The sequence below is a fragment of the Mesocricetus auratus genome, unplaced genomic scaffold (genome assembly GCF_017639785.1).
Source record: "Mesocricetus auratus isolate SY011 unplaced genomic scaffold, BCM_Maur_2.0 Super-Scaffold_100007, whole genome shotgun sequence".
NCBI lineage: Eukaryota > Metazoa > Chordata > Mammalia > Rodentia > Cricetidae > Mesocricetus > Mesocricetus auratus.
The window spans coordinates 61662349-61688732 of record NW_024429191.1 but is presented as its reverse complement, the minus strand read 5'-3'; the positions used below and the strand labels follow the sequence as shown (position 1 = coordinate 61688732).

Genomic DNA, 26384 nt, shown 5'->3' with positions numbered 1-26384 from the left:
ACTCGCTTGGTAGTCCAGGCTGGTCTCGAACTTACAGAGATCCGCCTGCCTCTGCCTCCCGAGTGCTGGGATTAAAGGCGTGCGCCACCAACACCCGGCTAAACTTTGTATTAATAGTAAATTAATAGTAAGACAATCTGCTCTAGCTCTAGATCTTCCTTAATGTGCAGTGCTGTTTTCTGACTCAAGTTCCAGTGGAACTGGAGGCTGCCAATTGAACTTGAGGACGACAGGATTCAGTTGTCCTTGTTGTTCAAATAAATGGCTTAATTTTAAAAAAAGGAAGGAAGGAAGGAAGGAAGGAAGGAAGGAAGGAAGGAAGGAGAGGAAGAAAGAGAGAAAGAAAAGAAAATCTGCTCTAGGGGCTGGAGAAATGGTTCAGTGGTTAAAAACACTCGCTACTCTTCCAGAGGACCTAAATTTGATTCCCGGCATTCACATATTAGGTCACCACCATCTCTAACACCAGTTCTACAGGGATCCAATGCCTTCTTCAGAACTCCATACAAATAAACTTTTTTTTAAAAATCACATTGGCATATTATATATCATCAAAGAGTAAAATGCTTTTTCTACAACTAGTTTGATGTGAGTTTTAAGACATTCTCCAGGCAGAGCGATGGCTCAGAGGTTAAGAGCACTGCCAGCTCTTCCAGTTGACCTGGGTTCAACTCCCAGCACCCACATCAGGTAGATCACAAAAGTCTGTAGCCACAGCTCCAGGAGATCTGATACCTCTGACCTCCAGAGGCACCAGTACTCAATATGCACAGTCACATGCAAACATACACATAATTGAAAAATAGCAATAATTTTTTAAAATTCTCTTAATTTCTAAAGAAAAAAATCTTTATAATACCTAGGATTTGTCTTGATCTTCAAGGCATATTAATCAAAAGACTATTTAAAAAGGCAAGACTACTTTATAAAGGCAAGCTCTTTCCTTGTTAGCAAGTTTTAATTATTTAGTTACAACTCCCCCCCCAATTTTTTAAGAGATAGGGTCTTTCTATGTAGCCCAAGCTGGCCTCGAATTTCTGAGTCCTATCTCAAGCTCCTGAATGCTGGGATTACAAGCCTGAACTACCACATCTAGCCTTATTATCTTAAGACATCCAGATAGCAAATTTTAGAGAGAAAATTGTATTATTTTTCTCAATTTTGGCCTCATGATATTATGAAAACATATGTATACTTTACCTTTGCTGCTCACCCCCAGACTGACTGTAACTTCCAGAATCTAAAACACATAAAAAGAATTTTAAATCATATTTAAAATTATGCTTTACCCTAAGACTAACTTTAGTTTACACAAATGAAAATACTGCTAGAAACTGTCAAAAGTTACGTAAGAAAAACTAGAAGCCAGGCATGGTGGCACACACCTTTAATTCCAGCACTCAAAAGGCAAAGGCAGGTGGATTTCTGAGTTCAAGGCCAGCTTAGATTACATAGTGAGTTCCAGGCCAGCCAGAGCTGCAGTGAGGCCCTGTCTCAAAAAACAAAACAAAAAAAAAAAAACAAAAACACACACAAAAAAAGGAAAAAAAAACCCACATACCCAAAAGAAAACCATGATGAGGTTTACAAAGTGTATTTTTTAAACAATAACTACTTTTTTTTTTTAAAGTAACAACATTGTTAAACCACTGTTCAAAATTGCTGGTGGTCACAAGAAAGAGAACAAATATGAAATCAGTGAAAATTCATCATTTAAAAATAAAACAAAAAACTCAACCAGGCGTGGTTGCTCATGCCTGTCATCCCAGCACTTGGCTCAAGACCAGCCTATGCTAGGTACAGACTTCCAGACCAGGCTGGATGATGGACTAGTGACACCTTGCTTCAAAGGAAAAAAGCCAACAACCCACCCCTCAAAAGTTTAAGCTACATATATGTAGCATTACATTAATAAAAGCAAACAAAAAATGCTTAAACCAATCAGGGCCAAAAAAAGGAAGAAACATGCACTCTGATATGATTAATCTACAGAATCACACTCACTATCATTTTCACATATAAACCATTCTTGGACTACTGTGGCTGACAGCACCAACAAGACTTGCTTAAGACCTCCTAAGACTTGCTTAAGAAAAAAAAAACTGTTTATTTTACCAAACTTCCAAGCAATCAGCCAGCAATGATACCTGCTTCTAGCCTGCATTTTAATAACAAAAACTACCTTAGAAAAAAAGCCTACGCAAATGTGTTATGTAAAGAGGGCAGTAGAGGGTAGACTTGAAACTTTTCTCTATAGTTCAAAGTGTAAGTCATACCAAAAATTGTTGGAGACACTACCCTTTAGGTTTATATCCAATGTCAAATGAAGTGTCTTAATTTGTGATGAATAAGATAGAAGTTATATAAAATATTACAACTACGAAACAGGAGTGTCAAATTGACACTTACCTTACCAACCTTACCTAATCATAAAATCTTTAAAATGAGCAATTCTGTAAAATCAATAGCTTATTTTTTCAGTCAATTTATATCATTATCATATAAAGCTACATCACCACTCTGCTGCAAATATCTCCAACATGACATTTCTTTTAAAATCCTTAAGACTATTAAATGGATTCTAATAAATTATTTCTATGAAACTAAGGACACAGGTTACATGAAATGAAGAGGGATAGCTTACATGTTACAGCTATTTCCATAACTGATAAGAGTTGCAGCTAGCAACCAAAGGAAAATAGGGAAAGAACAGATTTTACCAGAACCACAAATAGATATACCTATCAAACAGCAAAGGAAAGCCACCCAAATCACAGTTAAAAATATTGGGGGTGGATAGGTATTTAAACACTTGAAAACACAGGTATTCCTCTATCAACAGTCTATAATACCTCAGCATTTCCTTTTGGTCCAGACAAAACCATTTAAGTATATAGCATTTAAATTTTCTGACCTCTCAAAATCTAGTATTTATGCCTGTCCTACTTTAGCCTAAAAAATTACAGTCCTCTGAAACTATAAACCTTCAGCTGAATTAAAATTTCAAGGTAGACAAAAAAGCACAGCCTCCAGAAAATATGTATTTCAGTAGTAAAAATACAGGTATTATTTTCAGTTTTTTTTAAAAGTCAGTTTATAAATGCCACTTAGGGCAACTCAAATAAGTCCTTGTCAAGATAACCTGACACTTGAGTCTTGTGTCTGAACCTGCTCACTATTTAGAAATGTTTCTAAATTACTGAAGTGTACCAGTGTACTGGCTATTTTGTCAACTTGACACAAGCTAGAATCATCTGAAAGGAGGCAACTTCAATTGAGAAAATACCTCCCTAAGAAAAGCTATAAGGAATTTTCTTATTGATGATTGATGGGGGAAGGCCCAGCACTTTGTGGGTGGTGGTCCTGAATTCTATAAGAAAGCAGGCTCAGCAAGCCATAAGTAGCAAACCAGTAGGCAGCACTCCTCCATGGCTACTGCATCAGCTCCTGCTTCCAGGTGCTACCTGCCCTGTTTGAGTTCCTGTTCTGACTTCTTCAATGAACACATTTAGAGTAAGCTAAATAAACCCTCCCCAAGTTGCTTTGGCGATCATCACAACCAGAGTAACAACAAATGGTACCAGGACAGTGGGGTATTGCTGTGACAGACCTGACCATGTGTTTTGGGGAGGATTGTAGAAGGACTTTGTAACTTTGAACTAGAAAAGCCATTGAGTGTTAAGAGCTCAGTGAGCTGTTCTTCTGTAACTTGGAAGACAATTATATTGAGGGCAATTCAGATGATGGAGGCCTGGCTTGGAAAGTTTGGAAGGGAAGCAAAGGTTCTGCTGAGCTTTTGTGTGAACAATCTGTGGTTTGAGTCAGCTAGGGCTAAAGAGTCAGCTGTGATTAACAAGAGACCAGAACCACTAAAGTAAAACCTTTCCTTTAATGGGATAATTGATGCTGGTCAGCTAAGAAATTTGTTGTGATTAAATGACCAACTAGAAAGTGGTTCTCCAGTTAACAAACATAAGCTGTGCTCTAGAGGTGGGCTGGGTCGTATCTTGTGCTGGCAGCTGAATTTGGTACTGTTTAGAGTCTCCCAGTACTAGTTTTGAAGGCATAAAGAGGTCAGAGAGTTACTGTGAGAGGCAAGGAGAGGTCATTGGTGTAAGATGCTCTAAAGCTGGAGATACCAGGTAATTGTGGAGTCCTAGATGTGGGTGCTGGTAACCAACTCTGTACCAAGAGCATTGGCCACAGTTCCATGACCCTTCTTAAACTGTTTATGGGTTATTATTTTATAATCTGTAATTCTACAGATAATTACTTGAAATTTTTAGCCATCTGTTTGAAACTAATGATTAATTAAACATTTCAACTCGTTGGGCTTATCCACCATTAATTCCAACACTCTTGAGGCAGGTAGATCTCTGTGAGTCTTGGCCATCTAGAGCTGGCAAGACCATGTCTCAAAAAAAAAAAAGACAAAAAAAATTCAACTTTCCTAGATATTTTTTAAGGCAAGAATGCCCTTTGTTGCTCATGCTGGGTATAAAACTAGAGATCTTCCCAACTGAGCTTCCTAAGTGCATATACCTCCATACCCACCGACTTTCATTTTCATCTCTATCCTTCTAAATGTTTTGAAAGACAGACTATAACTACATCTATAATTCTGCTAGGTTTGCTATTTCACTTTTCCCACTTTTGAAAATTTTATTTGGGGGAGGGAAGGAGAGAGATGACATGGCTCAGTAGGTAAAGATGCCTGACATAAGCTTGACAACCCAATATCTTGTACCTACATGGTGAAAAGGCAAGAAACGCTTTTGTTCTGACTTTCATAGGTATACCAGAACACACACCCACACATTAATGTAATTTTTAAATTATTTCGTTCCTTTTTCAAATCTATGTGGTCTTTCACATAATGTTGGTCTTAAAGTTGACTCATGTTTTTAACCCTCAACATAACATTTGCTCTAATCCAGTTTGTCATTTGACTCATTCAGTTTTTACCATGAACTCACCCTTTGAAAGGTCTGGATTTCCACAGATTCTTTGTGATCTATGTTGTGAAAATTACTCCAGTTTTTTTTTTAAACCAGGAACCCAAAGATATTAATAAGCCCAGTTTTTTATTTTTATGTTAAATCATTTTAAGGTTTCCTAAAGGCTAAATGAGTACCTAAAAGAAGAGGCTCCAGGTTACAAATTCTAAGATTCTACTGTGTCTGAACTTCCTTGTCAGCTTACACTAGGATTTTTTCCCTCTTTGTTCATTTCTTCACTGAAGACACAGTCCTTCAAATTTATAATCTGTAAATCCAAGATTTATAAGGGTTTCAGTTTCCATTATCTGGCTACCAGTTCGAGGTTTTATCACCCATCCTTAGATAATAAAACCACTCTACACAAGACCTATACTTTCTGCAGGGTAATTGCCAAAATAGATCAATGCATATCATACTGGCTTCTACTTTGTTTTTCTATGGGTCTTAGCTTTCCCAAATTTTTGCCTATTTTTTGAGGTGTATGTAGAAGATACCTTGATTTGTCCTAATTACCAAAATGAGAAATAGCCTGACTTATTTTATATGTAACTAATACTTTACTCATGATTTTAATTCAAAAGCTCTGGTAACTCGATTCTGCAAATAACTCTTTTTTGTTTGTTTTTTTGTTTTTCGAGACAGGGTTTCTCTGTATTGGAGCCTGTCCTGGAACTCGCTCAGTAGACCAGGCTGGCCTCGAACTCACAGAGATCCACCTGCCTCTACCTCCCGAGTGCCGGGATTAAAGGCGTGCGCCACCCAGCCTGCAAATAACTCTTAAATGTCAGACTGACAATAATTTTGACTTATTGACAAAAACCTATGTATATAACTCTTTCCCCTGATGCAGGGAATCAAATCCTTAAGTTTTGTGCATGTTAAGCATTAATTCCAGCCCAAATGCTTATATTTTAATAGGTTTGTATGTCTGACACGGCAAGTATCTAGATTAGTTGAGTCAATTAAATGTCTAAGTGTGCTCTGAAATGTTTAAAGACTGTAACTTATTAATGGCACTAGTTTCTTGGGGGGAATTTATTCTGTTAACTTTAATTTAAACATGCATTAAAAAACAAGTCAAGGGGCTGGAGAGATGGCTCAGCGGTTAAGAGCACTGACTGTTCTTCCAGAGATCCTGAGTTAAATTCCCAGCAACCACATGGTGGCTCACAACCACCTTGAATAAGATCTGGTACCCTCTGCTGGCCTGCAGGCAGAAGGCTGTATACACAATAAATAAATAAAATATTTTTTAAAAAAAGTCAAAAGCATTACTTTTATACAAAAGTCAACGTATTTTATACACACATCACAAAACATGTTAAGTTGTATATAATACTAAAAAGAATCTGAAAGGGGCTGGAGAGATGGCTCATCGGTTAAGAGCACTGGCTGTTCTTCCAGAGATCCTGAGTTCAATTCCCAGCAACCACATGGTGGCTCACAACCACCTTGAATAAGATCTGGTGCCCTCCACTGGCATGCAGGCAGAAGACTGTATACACAATAAATAAATAAAATATTTAAAAAAAAGAATCTGAAAGATTTTACTTATGCCTCTAAATTTAAATTTTCCATTGAAACCTCAAAAACGAGCAGTTTGGGCAAGGCGCAACAAGCCTGTAATTCCACTCAAGAGGTTGCTTAGGATGATAAATTCAAGGTCAGTCTGGAGATACGCTGGAAACCCCTTTCCAAACAACTCCATGAGTTTTTACTGAGCACTGCTTGCACTAAATTTTGGTAATGTCTACATGAGGGTAGAATTTTAATTTTTTTAAAGTCATGTTTAACCTACATATACCCTTCCTAAGGAAGCATTTGTACATATTCTCCTATACCTTCACCAGACACCATGACGAATTATGTACCTGGTAGAAGACATATCAATGCCTACTCTGGAAAAATCCCTTGCTTGAAAAAGAATGAAACAGAATTTGAAGAACTAACTGCAGTGCAGCTTTAGCCTTTTCCAGCAGACAGGTACGCCACGCCCCCTCCTCTAAGCTTTCCAGATCCTTAGTAGCAATGCTACTCTAAAGACAATCTTCCCTTGCCCAGTCTTTCTTACCCAACCACACCCCCCCTCTCTTGGTGGACTGGGGGTACCTTTTTTTTGTTTTGTTTTGTTTTTGTTTTACGAGACAGGGTTTCTCTGTATTGTTTTGGAGGCTGTCGGTCCAGCCTGGCCTCGAACTCACAGAGATCTGCCTGCTTCTGCCTCCCGAGTGCTGGGATTAAATGCATGCACCACCAACGCCCGGCCTCTGGGGGTACCTTTTTAAAAGGTCTGCCAATTAATACAGGCGTAAAACTGACGGTTGTAGTGGTTCACGCCTTTAATACCAGTGAGTTAGAAGCCAGCGTGGTTTACACAGCGAGTTCCAGTCCAGCCAAGGATACGTAATGGGACACTGTCTCCATTAAGTAAGTAAATGTAAAACTACCAAAAGGCACATTTTATTCCAGCCATATGGCTTCAGGCAAGGCTTCTAAGATCGATCAAGTGCTTATCTGGGTCTGTCTTTGCCACCTGTAAATGTAGTCAAACAATAAAGGACCTGTGCGATCAACTGTAACTGTGAGAATCAAGAGGACTTTTTCTGGTTTACCAGGATCCAAACTGGCTGTCCAGGAGGGGTTAAACCCTCTCTCCCACTCATCAGTAGCTCCTATATATATCACTTTCAGGAAGACGCTGTCTTCCCTTTGGTCTCTCTAAGGAAAATGCCACGAAAGCCTAAAAGTGCTCATCAGTTACTGTCAGGGCTCACTTAAGTCCAGGAGATTAACAAGTACAAAGGTGAAGCCGAATACACAGACACCCCCAACCCCAATCAATCCCGGTGGTTACAGCCGAGGGAATGACTGGAAGTGCGACTTCGTGGAAGGCAATGTGCTTTGAAAAGGACTCCCAGGGCTTAAGACCCCCACCTGATGAATGGGTGAGTCAGGAAGGCCCAGCTCCACTTCTCGGATGGGGAAACTGAGGAACGAGGCGGCGAGACGACCGGCCAGAGGCCTCGCTGAGAGATCTGAGGCGGAGCGGAGGACCAAAAGCCCCAGTCCTCAGGCTGATGCTCAGATCTCGACTCCCCCCGCCCCCCTACGATGGTGCAGACGGGCCTCCGCCCCCCAACTCACACACCCCCTTCCCGGGGAGCTGCACATCTCCTCGGGTTCCAAGGGCAGGGTCAAAAGACAGAGCTCCAGGAAGCTCCCGCGGTGATTTGTAGCCAGAGAGCGTTGGGAGCGTGCGTGCCTCCGGTCCAACATGGCGGCGACGCGGCCGCCCCCCCACCCGAGCCTCCCTCAGGCCGGAGGCTTTCCCTCGCCGCCCTCCGGTGGGCGGGAAGACCTCCCGAACCCGCCGGGCCCCCTTCTCGCCGCTGCCGCTGCTCGCTGAAGGAGTCACCTACCCGACATGACTAAGAGCCGCGGCGCGGAGCCCCCACGGCCCGCGGAGAACAAGGAAAACGAAAAGCCAGGCGGCGCGGCGGCCGGAGCTGTTCTGAGGGCGGCGCGGCGGGCTGAGGCCGACTGCGGGACCTCGGCAGCCAATCAGCGCACGGCGGACGATACCACCGCGCCAAAGCCGGAGGGGTGGTTCTACGTCCCTCCGGTCCTCCGACCGCGGAGTCCCTCCGGGTACTCCCCTCCGCGACGGTACCATTATTGAGAGGGAATTGAGAAAGGAAAGTACCAATGCCCTCGAGGGACTAGGGGAGAAAGCCCGGCCGGCTCGCTCCGCCCCATTTACAACCCCGGTTCTAATTGTATTGGGTCAGGTAGAATTTGAAGCTATAAAAGCGAAAGAGAAGGCTCCCCGTTTAAAAGTAGGAACTATTGGCCTGGAAAACTGGTTTCTACCTCTAAAATCGAGAATGGTGTGGCCGGTTTCGCTCCGGCTCTTGCTGCTGAGCTTGAACCACTTGGGGGCGTTCCGAGCCTTGAGGAGCGCGCGGCACGAAAGTCGTGACGAGCTCGGTACCCGATCATCTCCAGGCTTGCTGTAACTGCCTTGTCCAGTAAAAATCAAGGTGAGACGAGGACAAAAATGTGAGTTCAGTCTAAATCACGCGCAAACCTGACTGCGGGAATCGAGCTTTCTCAGCCCTAATAATAACCAGCTAATTGTCGGCATCTTACATCATTCGCAGAACAGACTGATGAAATATTTCCCCCTGGTTGCGGATAAAGCCGAACAGGCTGAAGTCCTGTGCTAATAAAGGGCAAAGGTGGAATCTGGAAGTGTAGTACCCCACCCCCACTGCTGAGGGCTTTAACCGTAAAGCTGTACAGCAAACTCACTTGGAGAAAGGACTTGGAAAATTAAATAGAATCAGTGAATACATTTCCCGGAGTGAGTGACACCTGAACCAAAGCCTGCGTGATGAGTTGAAGAAGTGGGCCAAAGATCTGTCCAAACTACTTGTGGAACAAGTAACTTGGTATGTTTGGAGCATAACCTCCAGGGGAGAATACTAGAACATGCCGGAAAGATAGGAGGCTAAATAGCTGAGGTCTTATAGTTTGAACTTTATCCTGAAGGCAGCGGATCCACCCACTGGAGAACTTCAGAAGGGTGAGATCAGATCTGTATTTTCCAGCTGCAGAATGAAGAACAGGTTGGAGAGGAGAGATGCCTAATGTTTGTTGTGGGGGGAGAAAGGGGAGCTGAGACTATTGCTCAGTGATTAAAGCCTAGCCTAGCATGCTTGAGTTGCTGGGTTCAAGACCCAGCACTGGTTAAAAAAAAATTTAGCCAATCAAGGTCTATTAATCCCAGCAGTCATGGGGCAAAATTAGGCAGACCTCTGAATTCCAGGCCAACCTGGTATACATAGTTCCAGGACACAGGGCTACAAAAAGAGACCTTGTCTCAAAACAAGTATTTTAAGCAGACAGATCATGTGATTGACCAGTGCAATGATGACAGTGAGCGCTCATAGTGCACTGGACTTAAAGTAGCTGTGGAGGTAAGTGCAGAAATCATAGGCACACTTACTTAGGAGGATATGAAAGCCTGGTGATCAGTCTGTGTGTGAGGTTAGTTCTAGGTTTCCTGTGTACACAGATGGCCAGATGGAGGTGTCACTCACGGTGATAGACACCAAGAGGAACACTTTGGGATGGAGTGATGAGATAAGGTTCAGAATTGATACTTCAGGTCAGAAAAGGGCATGAGGTCATTTCTTCTCATTATGCCCTCAACTGTATTGACAGAAGATGATAGAATTCTCCAAACAACCAAGGCTAAAGAAATAAAAAGTCTTTCACCACTGCAAGCCATATGACTTTAGCACGTGTATTGAGGAAAATACCCCAGAGAGAGCTTGTGCAATAGCAGTGGAGAATCAAGTTGCAGAAGGAAGAAAAAGGTCTCCTGGCTTAGTTTTTTGTTTTGTTTTTAATTTTAAAGAAAAAAAACAATGTTGCTCATCTTTGACTGCTTACATTTATATCATTATTTATTGCCTTATTTACCTCAGTTTCCTTTTCCTAAGACCTGTTCTGTGTGTAGCACCTGGGAAGTCCTAAAAATAGAGAAACAAACCCAGCTGCTTCCCTCCAGAAACTGCAGCCACATAATAGGCATGATGCGGACCCGTGGTTCCTACCAGTTACTGGATTTGAATGTTCTAAGCTTGGAAGATGTTCTAAAAATAGGGCGCTTCATCCATAGGAAGGTAGGATTATCAAGGAGATATCCTGTGTGAGGTGCCTCCTAAACTGAGCTTTGAAGAAAGAAGAGGCATTAGCCAGTGGTATTCAAGCAAAAAGGGCCGCATTGGTGATTGTGAGAGAGCACTTCAAGGCACAGTAAGTAGCCCTGATTGACTTGTCAATGGAGGTGCAGGGATGGGGGATGGTAAGAAATATCATGACAGAAGTAGACATGTGGACTTGGAGATGCATCCCAGTACACAGAAAGCTCAGACAAAGAGGATCCTACGTGTGAGGCCAACCTGGATGACAAAGATGCTGTCTGGAAAAAAAAAAAAAAAAGCAGAAGCTACTCTGAAAGGCCTTGTATGCTTTGTGGATGACTTTGGACATCACAATTTTAAACACGGTGCTTCAGGGCAGTGAAATGGCTCATCAGGAAGACACTTGCTGCCAAACCTGACAATGTAAGTTCCATCCTTGGAACCTGCATGGTAGAAGAAGAGAATTGACTGGCATGTTGTCCTCTGACCTCTGCATGCATTAATTAGTTAATTAAAGAAGAAAAGTAGGAGCTTCTGAGGAAGCTAATTTAGGAGTGACAAATAAGTCTTCTATATCCATTATCTCTAATTATCTGGACAGGCTTGTGAAATAGGGATCTATATTTTGTGGATGATAACCCTGAAACTCAGAGAGGAGAACACTTTAATCAAGTTCACATGGCCAATTAGGGATAGAAGCAGAGCTCCTACAGGCCTTTGAACTAAGGTCAGTGATCTGTGCACAGACTCCCGCTCTCCAAACTTGAAACTCCTCCCATGTCTACACTGTTCCAGGTCCTTCTCCACCACAGATAGAGCCCTGTGCCCTCTGCCTTCCTTCCAAGCTTTTTTTTTTTGGCTTTTTAGAGACAGGGTTTCTCTGTGGCTTTGGAGGCTGTCCTGGAACTAGCTCTTGTAGACCAGGCAAATAAGGCTTTATGGTGACTGTTCCTGCTCTAGTGATGTTCGCTCACCTGGCCTCGGTGTACACATTGAGAGAAGAGAGCAGGAACATTTGATCCAAACAGCTCTAGCAGAATGTTTCTGGGGAAGCCATCTTTCTAGGCCTGTTTGCCCCTAATCCATTCCCCATGACCTCACAGGAGGTACTGTCCTCTGCAACCCCTCATCCTACCCCCATCCCATGGGGGTGGGTATTGGGTTGGCTGTATGCCCAGCAAGCTATAGGCCCTAGGTTTAATCCTCGGCCATGCAAAAAAAAAATCTTAAATTAAAAATTGTGTGATTGCCGGGCGTTGGTGGCTCACGCCTTTAATCCCAGCACTCGGGAGGCAGAGGCAGGCGAATCTCTGTGAGTTCGAGACCAGCCTGGACTACCAAGCGAGTTCCAGGACAGCCTCCAAAGCCACAGAGAAACCCTGTCTCGAAAAGCCAAAAAAAAAAAAAAATTGTGTGATTGCTCCCACTGGAATTGGTAATAATAGAATTCGCCAATGAGAAACTGATAGGAGAAATGGAGGTCACTCCACAGGGAGTTACCACAGCTCCAGGTTCCACTGGTGACCTGAGCTCTAGCACCTGCCTCCAGGAGGAGGGGAATGTTGAGAGCCCTGATCCCTGGCTCCAAAAAACCATCCCCTCCCTTTATCCTTCCAGTTCATGACTCCTATAGTCCTGTTAACACTGACAACTTCAGAGTTGCCTCCACTGCTAGGCTAGATCCCCAGCTCTCCCAGCATTGGTTCAAGCTTGCGAGAACATTTTTAGGGCTGTAGATTTAAGTAGGGTGAGAGGAGAAGCTGCCAGGGGGAGCTATTTGAGCAGAGGTGGGACCGTTTGACCAGGATTTTTCTGGTTGCTTTTTGGAAAACACAGTAGACTCCAGGACACAAAACAAAGAGAAGCTGAGCAAAATAATTGCTCAAAACAGAGTCAAACCTAGGCCACAGTGAGATCCTGTGGCAGTTACAGAGGCTTTCCAATTTTTTTAGTTTTTTTTTTTTCTGTGATATGTGGCATATTTCTCTCCCAACCTACAGCATTCCACCACAATACCTAAAACAGTAGACATAAAATACTTTTAAGCTTATTTATTTTGATTTTGTGTGTATTGAATGTTTTGCCCACATGTATGCATGTGCATAATGTGAGTGCCTGTGCCTGCAGAAGTCAGAATAGAGCACTGGATCTCCTAGAACTGGGGAGTTATAGACGAATGTGAGCTACCACTTGGGTGCTGCATCAGGGTCCTCTGGAAGAGCAACAAGTACTCTTAACAACTAAAACCATCCATTTCTCCGGCTCCAACAGTATACATTTTTTAAAAGGAAGTCGGGGGGGGGGGGTATCCTGTGTACAATGAATGCACCACACAAAAATGGCCTGCCTTTCTGGCTTGTATATTAACTCCTCAAACTTGAAGAGCTTATCTAGAACTGTCCTATGTCTCCCAGGAGGCACTAGTGAATGTCTCCTGAGTGCTGAAAGAATGATGGTTGTCCTGTGCCAAGTGCCACAAGCAGTGTGTGTAGCCGTTGTCAGCACTCCACCCTTGCAAGGGTGGTGTCCCTGGGGCCCAGTTCCTCCGGCCTTCCTCGAGAGCAGGCCTTCCAGCTGCAACAGGAGACTCCTTATACATGACCAGGCTACCCAGTCCTCCCACCGTGGCAGGAGCTTCCTGTTTAGGGTGGAAAGGAACCAGACACTTTCCTGTTAGCAGGTCTCTTAAGCAAAGCTGCAGATGCTGAGCAAATCACAGCCCAGTGTTGCCGGCCAGATGCCTGGCGGGCAGACAGCCTTGATGTGGAAGGGAAGTGAGGCGCAGTGCCAGATTGGCCCAGCTTTTATTGTGTTCCTCATGTATCCCCAGGGTCCTGGTGTGAGTAAAAAACAAATCAAGAAGAGGCTGATGCTTTTGCTGAGCTGTGATGAGGGATGGGGTAGTGGGGCTGCTCCAGACTGGTGCACTACTTAGGGAGTGAGTTCTGTGACTGCTCTGCAGTGTGTCCTCTGGAATATGAGAGGGCCAGGTGTGGAAACTTCACAGTACAGGGGCGAATGTGTCTGGGCAACCCATCGCCAGTACTTGACAGGATTCAGGTTACTATTCATCTTGCTCACTCCTCATTGCTTGTCAGGGGCATGGAAGAAAAAAATTCTCCTTGTCCTACTTGAGAAACTCGGAGTTGTTAGTTAATTTACAAAGGTCACACAATGTGAAAAAAGCCAAGATTCAAAGCCAGGTCTATCTCTTTTCAGATGTCTTGCTTTTCCCAAATCAGAGATGGGAGGAGGGGAAAGGGGAGCGAGAGATCCAAAGATATATAGACAGGAGCACTTATGCAGGTGCCCCAGACTGAGAAGGCCATGACACTGTGCTGGAGAGAGGGGACCTTCCTCTGTTATAGGCAGAGGTGATTGCTAGAAAGTGGGGGAAGTGCATCACTAAAAGCTCAGAGGTCACTGCCAGTGATAAGTCTATCCTCCATCACAGCCCTCACCACCCAGGGGAAGTCTCTCCAGCTCCTCCTGTCCTCATTAGTCCTTAGATTTTCCTATTCTTGGGGTTCCTTGAGGCTGGCCCTCCTGTGAATGAATGCCTTACTGGGGAGCTCAGAATCTCTTCTGATAGAATCCTACTTTGTGTTCTGTACCCTTCCTGGGAAGGAGGAAAGGGCAAAGACAACGCAGTTGTTCCTGTAATTATACAGAGGGAAACTGATGCATAACGGTTCTGTGTCCAGGTTTATACATATTGCCTGATTCAAGAGACCTGCTGTGACCTTCTCCCGGAACAGGAGGAATGGCCACTGACAGCTACACCCCTTGGCACACAGCATGCCCAAGTTGTCCACTCTGGGAGGATTGGGAGGCTTTAAGGAGCTGAGCCAAACCCCAAGTTCTGCAGGAGGAAGGGAGGGGATGCAGCTCTCTTTGAAGAGGACACGTGGTGAATGCTACCAGCACTGCTGGCTCAGAAACAGAAACCACCCAGCAAGCCGAGATGGGAGGGGGTAGGAAGGAAAACAGAAACAAGACCATAGGAAAACTCAGAGCTGATTTCCTCTTGTACGCTGGTATTTAGTGTTTAGTGATTCTTTAAGTTTGCAGTAATCCTCAGGAATCTGAATGTTTCTGGAAGGGAGGAGGGGGGCTGTGTTCTGGAGACTGAACCCAGGGCCTTGTGCTTGCTGGGCAAGCACTTGACCTCTGAGCTATAGCTCAGCCCAGGAATCGGAATTTTTAGCGAGTGTTTCTATGAGGAACCTGAAGACCACATTTTATGCATTTCACTGGATGAATGATAGTGCAATGTTGAGGTTTCAATCCTGTCTCCGTTATTAGAACTGTGACCTTGGACAAATAATGGAATGTTAGAGCCTCATTTTCTTCATCCTTTAAAACAAGAATGCATAGAATAGTAGCTTTCTCATAAGGGAGTCACGAGGTCTTCCTTTGAAGCCCTGGCTGTCCAAGAAATGACTCTGTGGACCAGCATTTAATTTTTAGTTGTGTGTGAAGGTGTGTATGCACATGGATGCTAATACCCTCAAAGGTCAGAAGAGGGCATCATGTTCCCTCGAGCTTCACTTATAGGTAGTTGTGAGCCCTACCCAGTGTGGAAGTTAAACTACTGTCTTTCGCAAGAACAACAAGTGCTCTTAACCACTGAGCCATTACTCTAGCCCCTGATGTGTTTGGGACTTGGGGGGGGAGGTTGTTGCTGTTGTTTGTTTGTTCCCCTAATAGCACAAGGAACAATGGAACAAGGTAGCTCCCAGACTCAGCAGTGGTACTAGTGTGAAAGGTCATGGGTGGGATTGACCTGGAATTCACAGAAAGGTAGAATCAGCTGTCTGTGAGGCCAGGCCTGTATTCTTCCAGATGCTTGGTTATCTAGAGACCCACAGCTCCCTCTTCCTCTTTCTCAATAGTGCAGCTGAAATGGACTCATGTACTAGAAGAGACAATGGAGAGACTAACTGGAGAAGAATTGGCAAGCTCAGACCTGACTCCTCTTAGGAGTCTACTCTCAGATAGGTGTCCCTTTCTGATAATTCCCAAAGCTCCCTCATCCAGAGAATTGCTTTCAGACCTATCAGAACCCACCCATTAGTCAAGGCTACCACGTACCATTGTTACACCCAAAATTCATAAATACACCCTACAGTTGCCAGTTAAATTATAAGATCCCCAGTTGAACTTTGTCTAATCATTTTTAGTATGCCTGTCCCAAATGACACCCACCTATATTAAACAACTATCAATGTAATACTGAAGTTTAACAGGATTGTGGGGTCTGTTTATTTGGTTTGTGCTGTCTTTAGCAACTCTGCCCCATTCCCCTTCAGAACCTCTCCTGTGGGCCACCAAAGCTTGTCCACCATTTGTTTTGTTCTTTTTTTAAAGATTTATTTATTTATTACATATACAGTGTTCTGTCTACATGCCAGAAGAGAGCACCAGATTGAATTGCAGATGGTTGTGAGCCACCATGTGGGTGCTGGGAATTGAACTCAGGACCTCTGAAAGAGCAGCCAGTGCTCTTAACCTCTAAGCCATCTCTCCATCCCCTTGTTTTGTTCTTAACTGAGAATTTACACTGTAGGCCATGTAGATAGGCTGGAAGTTCTCTGAGGACAAGGCTCAAGCCCCAGGCAGCACTTCTGAGGTGGGTCCCCTGCATGATAGTTAAGCAAAGAAACCCACCTTCAACTCTGCCCCCAGCTGCTCCCTGGCACAGGGACTGTCTGCCCCAGAAGGGGGGGTTTTCTCATGTCTTCCCAGAGGCGTTTTAATCGATCTCTCCAGAGATGTGTGCCCCCTTTTTCATTTGTGGAAGAGCATGCTGTTTCTGATTAATGCCACACAAGGAATGCCTGTTTGTAAGATGGGGATGTGTATTCAAAGAACTTCTTTCCAATTCCTCTACCCCAGTAGTGTCTTTTTCTAATAGCACAAAATTTCCAGGGCAATTGAGGCCCTGAGCCTCAAGGTTTAGAACACTGCGTTACTTTTGTTTAGCATTTAATAGATTCCAGATTATTTTTGCAACCCACACCTAATCCCAGAAGGACTAAGTCCGGGTCCCATTTTACTTTTTCCAGATGAATGGACTGACAAAGCAACCTGCGCTCACTCTCAAAGGTAGACATGAAGGAATTCACTTGCTCAGTATGTGTACTGTTGCAAAGGCTGTCAGAGAAATCTTCCCATTCCATTCCATTCTGTTTTGTTTTGTTTTGTTTTTAGAGACAGGGTTTCTCTGTGGCTTTGGAACTAGCTCTTGTAGATCAGGCTGGTCTTGAACTCACAGAGATCCACCTGCCTCTGCCTCCTGAGTGCTGGGATTAAAGGCGTACGCCACCACCGCTCGGCCCCATTGCATTCTTACACTGTATAGACTATATGGAATATTTTGCTATGTATGCCCTTCATTTTCTGCTATTCGGGGAACTGTCATTTACTCTCCTACTGATGAAGAAAGTGGTACTTGAAACAGATGATCCTTGGCCAAAGGTGACACCACTGCATCCTGCCATTTATTATGTTCTACATGATGCCAGCACCATGCTTACTTAGCCCAAGTCTTCACAGCCTGCTGTGACTGGGGCTGGTCTCAGAGCCTATCTCAAACTCAAGCCCCCAGCTCCCTGATCCCAGTCCTGGCTTCTCCTCCCTCAATCAAGAACCTTGCCTGGCACCTGACTGAAACCACAAGCCTCGCCTAGGCCAGGACCCCTTTTTTCCAAAGACCTAGGTAAGTGATGGACTAGGAGATCTGTCCGCCCCGGACCTTCCTGGAAAGACCGGGACCAAGGAGGAGAGTGGCAGCGAGCGCCGAGCGAGGCTGCCCCGCGGGCGGAAGAGGCTCCAAAGAGCTGCTAGGCTGGTGGGTGGGGCGGCGCCCGGCACTCCCTCCCCTCTCCTCCCCCTCGATCCTCTGGCCGGCCAACTGGCCAGCAGGCATCGCGGGTGCGGGACGACCTCGGGCGCCGGCGGAGCAGGGCTCTAGAGAGCCCCGGGATCTGGCAGGTCCGCTCGTGGACCACGACGAGCTGGCATTCGAGGGTGTCGAGCGCAGCTGACCACCAAGTGCCCCACAGCTCTCCGCGATGGTGGCTGGCGTGAGCCTCCTGCTGCGCGCCCTGCCGCTGCTGCTGTGGGGCTGCCGGGATGCACAGCCCGCTCGGCTAGGACCCCGGGAGCTGCGCCAGGAGGCGGAGGTACGGTGTGTGCCTGGCGGAGAGGGGGTCGCCGACCGCGGTCCCCTCCGAGAGACCAGCTGAGTGCCCTCGCTCTGATAACTTGTACACAAAGAGACGAGACAGGATTTTCCCCTGTGCCAGAGCTGTGTGGGACCACACAGGCTTACGATCCCGCATTGACTATCAGGGTCAAGAGTCAGCGACCAGACTGGACAGGCAGGCAAGCTGGAGCCTAGAGAGAACCCTACCTTAGTCACTGCTTCGGGGAGACTAAGACGCTAACCCACGGAATGTCCCGCTCCTTGAGTGTAGTGCAGAGGGTACTGCTCAATGGCCAGAGCAAGCTCGACCTCCTGGCTTGCACTGCCCTGCCTAACAAAAGCAAGTCTTTTAAGCTGCTGAGAACTAGCTTAATCTGTTAAACCGGGACAATCTGTAGAGACTCGGTATTAGGGAGCTTTAAATAGTGTTTTAGGACCGAAAGTAAGGAAAGGAGACAGAGGTAAACCTCAAACGATTCCTCATTTTACTTTTCTCAACCTTTGTGAGGTGGAATGGGAATCGGTGAAAGGGGTCTGTTTTCGACTTTGATTGTACACACACACACACACACACACACACAAAGATCTGTTCTTTTCACCTCTCAAGAAAGGACGTAGATCTCCGCTATTGTAAGACGAGATGGAAATAAGTTTTCACATTCGAATCCAGGTTCTGTGCCGGTACTTGCGCCCCTGCCCTGCTTCCTTCCATTCTCTAGCTCCCATCACAGCTTGGGAAATCTGGAAGTGACCTTGTCCTAACAGGCAATCGACTGTCCAACTCAGTCAGCTTTGCAAAAGAGGAGGCACTCTCCGGTTTCGAAAATAAGGATTTGCTTGTCTCTCTGGATTTACTCTTACAGCACCAAGTGCAGTCATGAGGTCCCAGAAGTAGGCTTCCGCCTACAAAGCCAAGTCTTGCTAAGAGTCCCACCCCGCCTTCCCCTAGGCAATCCCTGGCAGAGGAACAGAGACAGTATCTCTGCCGCCCATGCTTGTGGTGGCCCCAGATGGAGATAATTTCATCTTGGGGTATTCTTGGGAAACTTAATATCCAGCATATTGAGTCCCTTCCAATCTGTTTAACATATTGGGGGGAGGGAATTTTAAACTCTGGGCATTAGATATGTTTTAAAATCATAAATGCTCAGGAAATGTGTAGTGGGTGTACATCTCTGTGTGTCTATGCAACAGCACATGTGAGTGTATACAGTTGTGTGTGAGAATCTATCTGTGTCTCTGTGCATGGTTACAATGTCCATGACTTACATGGACTTCCAGACCTGCATGTACACCAGGGCAAATCACTTAATCAGTTGGCACTCAAAATGCCTGTATCACAAGATAGTCATATGGTTTCACTGAAATTGTGTATCTAAAATGCTCAGCCTGGTACCTAGTACGTGGAAAGCAGTCTGTACAAAGAAGTTGTTCTAATGTTGATGTTAGAATTATCTGCTCCTGGCCAGGAGTCTAGCTCGCCAACAATAGCATAGAACAAAGCATGTAAAACAGTTATTTCCAGCATGTCCAACAGGCAGCCGAGGATTGCAGCTCCTAAGTGTGTGGCAGTGACTATGGCTATGACAAGTTATGTCTCATAAAATCAAGCACCCTGGCACACACCTGTAACCCCAGCACTTGGGAGGTCTAAGCAGGAGGATCAGAAGTTCGGGTCATCTTTGGCAACATAGTGAATTTGAGGTCAGCCTGGGACACAGGAGACCCTGTATAAAAAAGTAAAAACCAAACCAACCAAGCAAACAAAACAAAACAACACCCCCACAAAAAAAACCTACCCTCCAAGGTTTGGTGAAATAAAACAACACTTTATTAAGTTCACAGATACTGTGGATTTAAATTTCAGCTAAGGCACATCAGGGTAGCTTCTCCCCACTCCACGATGTCTGGGACAGTTCTCTCACATAGCTGGCAGTGGACCCTGGCTCTCAACCAGAGCACTGGGTGACTGAGGGAAATGCGGTCATCACAGCTCTGAGGGCGAGCCCACCACATCCCCGGTTCTTGGCTGGGACACAGTTCCATGGCAGCAGTGCAGGGAAGAGGACCAAAAGCAGAGAACAGAGCTCTGCTGGACTGAAGTGGCAAAATCCAGAGTTCAGGGCTGTTGAAGCGGCGCGAATGATTGGAGCACTGTACCGCTGACAAGGGAACCAGGCTTAAGGGTATGCCATAGTCTGTAGGTGGACTCACTGCAAGCTTTGGCCTGAGGACTTCCCTGGCATGTGCAAGTCGAGATAATGTGGGCTTACTGGAGGACAACAGCTATATGACTGGGAACAGAAAAACAAAATTCTGGAAACTGAGCAGGTCTGGAAGATGTGAGAGATCTGGCCCAGACAAAAAACTACAGTGGCTGTGATGCCATGTTTTAGTGTTAAAAGGTAGTCTAGTGAGAACATAGAATGTGTTGTCCCTCTCTGGAATTTCTATAAAAGACAATCGACTAAGGAAAAATAATCCTGTACGTTGGGCTGGGTAACACATTCAAGATGTTTGACAATTGCACAAGAAATGACAGGGTAGGAAAATGAAATTGTGCTGTCCTGGATTAGTAGGTTTGTGAATTGGAAGTATCTGGTGTGAAGCAGACAATGGGATGTGTCAAGTGGGAAGTGGGAAGTGCTATACTGGTGTAATAGGGACTGCGAGTAGACTGAAATAGGTCAGGGATGTGCTGAGACAGGTTAAGGAAGTCATACATATGCCCCCACCCACACCCACAGAACAAAGCCAAGTCTTGCAAACATCTGCCTCTGCATATTTGCATATTCTGGACATTCTGAATAAATGGAATCATATACAATGTGGTGGAATTTTTTTCCTTTTGAAGGGGGAGTTGGGGGCTTTTTAAATTTTTACTTTGCTTTTTAAGACAAAGCCTCACTCTGTAGCTCCAGGCTGCCTTCAATTCACTGTGTAGCTCAGCCAGGCTTCAGATTTGTGGTGACCCTCTGCCTTTGCCTCCCCCAAGGCTGGGATTACAGACATAAGTCAGTATCCACTGCCTAAAATGTGGTATTTTGTGGAGAGTTGGAGAGTTAGAACATCCCTAATCCAATAAAGAGCAGACAAAGCCAGGCATGGTGATGCACACATTTAATCCTAGCACTCAGAGGCAGAGGCAGGCAGATTTCTGAGTTTAAGGCCAGCCTGGTCCACAGAGCAAGTTCCCAGACAGTCAGAGCTACACAGAGAAATCCTGCCCCAAAAAACCAAAACGAAACAGAGCAGAATAAATATACTTTTCAAACAAAAAACAATGGCCTCCTCATGGCACACACCTTTATTCCCAGCACTAGGGAGGTATAGGCATGTGTATCTCTGTAAGTTCAAGGCTACATAGAGAGTTCTAGGACAGCCAAGGTTATAAGAGACCCTAAAAAATAAAATAGGTTTCAAAAAAATAAAGTAAATAAATAAAAATAAAAACAGCTGGACATTTGAAGTGGCGGTAAAGTGCTGGTATAGCATGGGGTCCTGGGTTTGATTATATATCAGAATTTGATTATATATCAGAATGTTAAGATGGCTCAATAGGTAAATGCACTTGCTGAGCAAGTCTGACAGCCTGACTGCCTCAGTTCAATCCCCAAAACCCAAAGTGGAAGGAAACAACTTTAGAAAGTTGTTCTCTGATATCCACACATACATGCTAATGGCACTGTGTGTGGGTGTGCGTGCACACACACACACACACACTCACAAACAATAAATTAAAAAGGCTAAGGAATGATTAAATGTAGAAGACTTAAGCAACAGTGTCAACTGTGCTTGCTGACCTAACTGATACTGTTGGAAAAACACCCCCCTGGAAACCCCAGAATACAAAATCTTTTCAAGTGCATGTGAATTAGTCACCAAGATGGCTGATACACGGGGATATAAAGTAAGTCCAAGTGGATTTGCAAGCAGGAGTATTGCAGGTTATGCCTCCTGGTTAATGCAGAACTAAATTAGGAATCGATGACAAGATATCCAATAGAGCTCTAAATATTTAAAAATTAGACAACATGCTTCTGAATTACCCACAAGTCAATGGAATCACAAGAAAAACTGAAAAACACAATGCACAGCAATATTTAGGGATATCCCTAAAGCAATATTCACTTAGTAAAATGTAAAACTTAAAAATGTCCACAGAGTACAAGAAAGCATTCCTTGGGCTTGAGAGGGTATTGAAACTGGATTTTTCATTGTAGCCCTGGCTATCCTGGACCTCGTTCTAAATACCAGGCTGGCCATGAACTCACAGAAATCCACCTGTTTCTGCCTCCCAAGTGGTGGGATTAAAGGAATACATTTCCATGCTCAGTCTAAGAAAAAGGGTTTTAGATCAGTGATCTAGACTTACAGTCTAGAGAAGGTAGGAAAAGAACAGGAGGGTAAGGAGGAAAGAAAGGAAAAAAATACCCAGGAAGTCGTGGTGCACATCTTTAATCCCAGCACTCGGGAGGCAAAGGCAGGTGAATATCTGTAAGTTTGAGGCCAGTCTTATCTACAGAGTAAGTTCCAGGGCAAACTCTAAAGCTACACAGAGAAACCCTGTCTGAAAGAATAGGAAAAAAAAAGGATAAAATAAAATATGTGATCATCAGCTAATTCCTTCTCTTCTCTGGGCTGCAGTGAAATCAGGAGATAAAATATTCAAAAGACTTCTGATATTCTCTCTAACCAAAATGTTGTTTGACTTCAGTGTTTGTCTGTGCCTGTGTGGCTGTGTGTGTGTGTGTGTGTGTGTGTGTGTGTGTGTGGGCACGGCAAGCATCTGCCTGTGTGTTCATATCTGTGTCTATAGCTTTGTTTAGTTTGGAGTTTTTGTTTTGTTTTTTGTTGAGACAGAGTCTTGCTTTGTATCCCAGGCTGCCTCAAGGTTGTGATCCTCCTGCATTAGCATTCCCAGTGCTGGGATTGTAGGTCATGTCCATCTCTTTGTGTCTGTATTCTTAAATTGTCACATTTGTTTCTGTATCCAGTGTGCCTGGGTCTATGTTTCCTTTGTGTGCTGAGTGATAACGTCGTCGAGGGCTTTCCAGGGTAGGTTTTGCCTGGACAGAGATTTACAGCTTCCAAAGCGTTATGAACAAGTTCATTGTTGTGCATTTAGGAAAACCAGAGCCACTCAACAATACTCCTAAGTAGGAAAAAACCCCAGCGCTGAGTTGCAATATGTGGTTAATGAATGGCATCACCACCCTGGCCCCTATTCCCAGTCAGGTTCTGTCCTATGTTGGGCGACAAACTGTCCCAAGAGATCTATCTATCTACCCTTAGCTTTGTTTGCGTCTTTTTACAACAACCAGACTACTAAGTCTTTTTACAACAACCAGACTACTAAGTCTTTTTACAACAACCAGACTACTAAGTGGTTCCAGGACCCGCCTTCCACTCAGTGACCTACCCATATTCGCACAGCCTCCCCCAGTGTACAATGCAAGAAGCTGCACTGTTTATTTCTCCAGAGACTCTCTTGGGCTTCTGTGGAGTGTCCATGCCAAGATGTAGTGTCTCTTTCGCATACCCCTGGGCCATTCCTCTGCTTTTTTGTGAGTCAGAAGCCAGGAGCCTGGGCGGGGAAGCCATTCCCAGGAACTCAGTATAGTGACTCATGAGTAGAGAGAGGGTGAAATATAAGGAGAGGTTCCAAGGTCACAGACGACCACAAGTTGGTGGAAAAGCATTTATCAGCCCAGTTTGAGAATAAAGAAATCTAGTAAAAGCTGTGTAATGGAAGTGTCACACCAAAGAGGAGAATCTGTTGATTCTCCTTTAACTCAGTCATGGCAGGGCATTGCCTGGCACCCTAAATTTAGCCCCAGAAGCCTAGTATAAGAACCATGTCCACACAAAAGGTAATTCTGCATTAGAAAGAGTGTAATCCCAACCCCTTGGGGGATTAGGCAAGAGGATCTATAGTTCAAGGTCCACCTAGCTACAGAGTGAGATTTTGTCCCTAAGAAAGGGAAGGAATAAAATGGAATCTTGATGGAGATTAGCCAGCCAATGGTTTCCATCTTGCCAAAGAACAAAAAGAAGGAAGGAAGGAGAAGAAAGAAGGAAGGAAGGAAAGAAAGAAAGAAAGAAAGAAAGAAAGAAAGAAAGAAAGAGAGAAAGAAAGAAAAAGAAAGAAAACCTCAGGTGTTATCTAGGCTACCCCCCCCCCCCACAGAACCTTGTGAATGGCCTGACTGGGGCAGGAAGGAAAGGAGTCAGACAGATGGAAAGGGGAAACCTAGGTCCAATCTACAGGAGAAAGGTTGGGCTGATCCCAACTGCAAGGCCTTGCCTAGTCCCCTGGAGCCAGGAAAGTAGAACATTCTGGAACAGATGTGGGTCTTTTTGAAGGAACATGGCCCATGCAGCTGGGAACCTATGGCTTGTCAGCTGGTCTGCTAGGGTGTGAAAAGAAGGACCATCCTGGGCTCCATCTGATAACCAAGAAGTTCATTGAGCAAGTAGCTTCTCCTCTCTGCCCTGGCCCCACTTCCTGCAGAGGAAAACTCCAGCTTCATCTCTGGTGTAGCTGGGAGCTACTGCTCCTAGGTTCAGGTTGAGATAGCAGCTTGCCCAGCCCTCCCCCATTAGTCTCCCCTCCCCCACCATGAAAGCTGCAGAATCACTAATGCAGATGTTAACAAAACGCCTGGGCTAGTTGTCAAGGGGTCTGGATTCCATCACTGGTTCTACTCTCACTGGGACATTTCAACAGGACACTGTGCTCCCCTGGCACTAACTGTCTTAACATGAGAATAACTTCACCTGCTCTGGCTGCATTCCTGCAAGGTAGTTGTAAGGTTCACAGGAGGCATATGTCTAGAAAGCTCCACGTATTTGAAGGACTGCTTGTGCTCCTGTTCACCAGAGAAACCTCTTTATATAGCGAGCAGGTCAAGGCAGAACACCAGCTGCTGTCCCTTACATCTTAACTTGGTTAATAGATAGAGGTATAATTTGAGAAGTAAGTGGAACCCGCAGTGTGCCGATGTGGAGACAGAAACCATGAACTAAAACATGGCATGGGGCCCAGTGTAGTGACAGTGTAGTGGTTCAAGCACTCAGAGACAGAGGCAGGAAGATTGCTGCAGGTTTCATGGCAAGCAGCATCTTGAAAAAGGGGGATAGGAAGGGAAGAGGGAAGAAAGGAAGGAAGGAAGGAAGGAAGGAAGGAAGGAAGGAAGGAAGGAAGGAAGGAAGGAAATGACAAGAAAAAGAAAAGGGAGAAAAATAGATGGCCTGTATCATGAGTAAAACAACATGGTTTCTGCATGAGTTTGTATTTTGCAATTTCTAAATGCTGTGTTACTATTATTATTGGTGATGGTGGTGGTGGTGGTGGTGGTGGTGTGTGTGTGTGTGTGTGTGTGTGTGTGTGTGTGTGTGTGTGTGTGTGTTCATGCTACTGTGTGCCACTATGCACTTGTGCAGGTCCAGAACAACCTGTAGGAGTCAGTTCTTTCCTTCTATCATGTAGGTCCTGGGAATCAAACCCAGGTTATCCAATTCGGTGGTAAGTGCCTTTAAATGCTGAACCACCTTGGCAATCTCTTTGCTTTATTTTTGCTTTTGAAATTGATGCACAGAGTGTTTAAGAAACCGGTTACTAGAGTCACCTGGCAAAGGTTCCTTCTGGCCATAAAGCCCTGTGACTACAGAAGTTAAAATAACATTCTTAGCAGGATGGTTTCCCTGAAGCTTTCCTGGGGCACCTTACTGAATTTGGGGATGCTGTGGTGAGGTCAGGCAGTGAATGGCCTTCTACCTGATGTCAGGTAGTTCTGTCAGAATGTACACACTGGCCATTTATCTACAATGACAGAAGGGTTGGAGTCCTAGGGATTTAATCCAGTCCCTCATTTTATGGAAGAGGACCCCAAGGCTCAGAGAATAGCAGGCCTGGGGACGCAGCAGCAGCAGCAGCAGGAACCCACCTCATTCAAAAGCCAGTGACTCATTTCTTCACTCTGCCCAGTTACCCTGCTCAGAAATGGCCAGAATTATCCCTTCCCTCTAGCATGAAACAGATTAAGCTAGACACACACACACCCTCACATGGCAAGTAGAGACCCATGCTGGATGGGATCCTGTAGAGCAGTGGTCCCACCCAGCTTGCTTAGCCTATGAGCATGCTCATTTTACTCAGGCACCACAGCCACTCCCAGGGACTTTCAGAGATGACTCCCCAGGGAAGTGACCCCATCCTTGCTCAGGATGGGCCAGGCATGTTGGCACAGGTTTTTAGGCCAAAACAGTGTGAGTCACCCAAAGGGCAAGGTCCTCGGCTTCCTCTCGCTTTACAGGTAGCCTTGGGCTCCCCAGGAGAGAGAGCAGGCAGGTAGAGACCAGGAAAGAGAGATAGACATTCACTTGAACTTCAAGGTAGAGAGGAATTGCCTGGCACCACCTTCCATAAAGCCAGAACTGTGTGACCCTAGATGGAGCTCA

General features: G+C 44.9%; 2 protein-coding genes across 6 annotated transcripts in view; one reads left to right on the top strand and one right to left on the bottom strand.

The window, feature by feature from the left end:
• The window catches only part of Taf15 (TATA-box binding protein associated factor 15), a 30207-nt gene extending 21646 nt beyond the window's left edge, over nt 1–8561 (bottom strand). Inside the window, exons 1-2 of the mRNA XM_040749341.1 lie at nt 8420–8561; nt 1201–1240 (exon numbers count right to left, since the gene is read on the bottom strand). Coding sequence (XP_040605275.1) covers nt 1201–1240; nt 8420–8426 — 47 coding nt within the window. The 5' untranslated portion in view covers nt 8427–8561. The remainder of the gene's footprint in view (nt 1–1200; nt 1241–8419) is intronic.
• Nucleotides 8562–8876: 315 nt separating this feature from the next.
• Mmp28 (matrix metallopeptidase 28) overlaps nt 8877–26384 on the top strand; it is a 34134-nt gene continuing 16626 nt past the window's right edge. The window contains exon 1 of one of the 5 annotated variants that reach the window (XM_040749337.1): nt 8877–9040. Coding sequence is in view for 3 of the 5 variants with exons in the window: in XM_040749338.1 (XP_040605272.1) it covers nt 17788–17898 (111 nt within the window). In the remaining 2 variants the exon portion in view is untranslated. The other 4 variants (XM_040749336.1, XM_040749338.1, XM_040749340.1 and 1 more) reach the window with 4 other exon arrangements.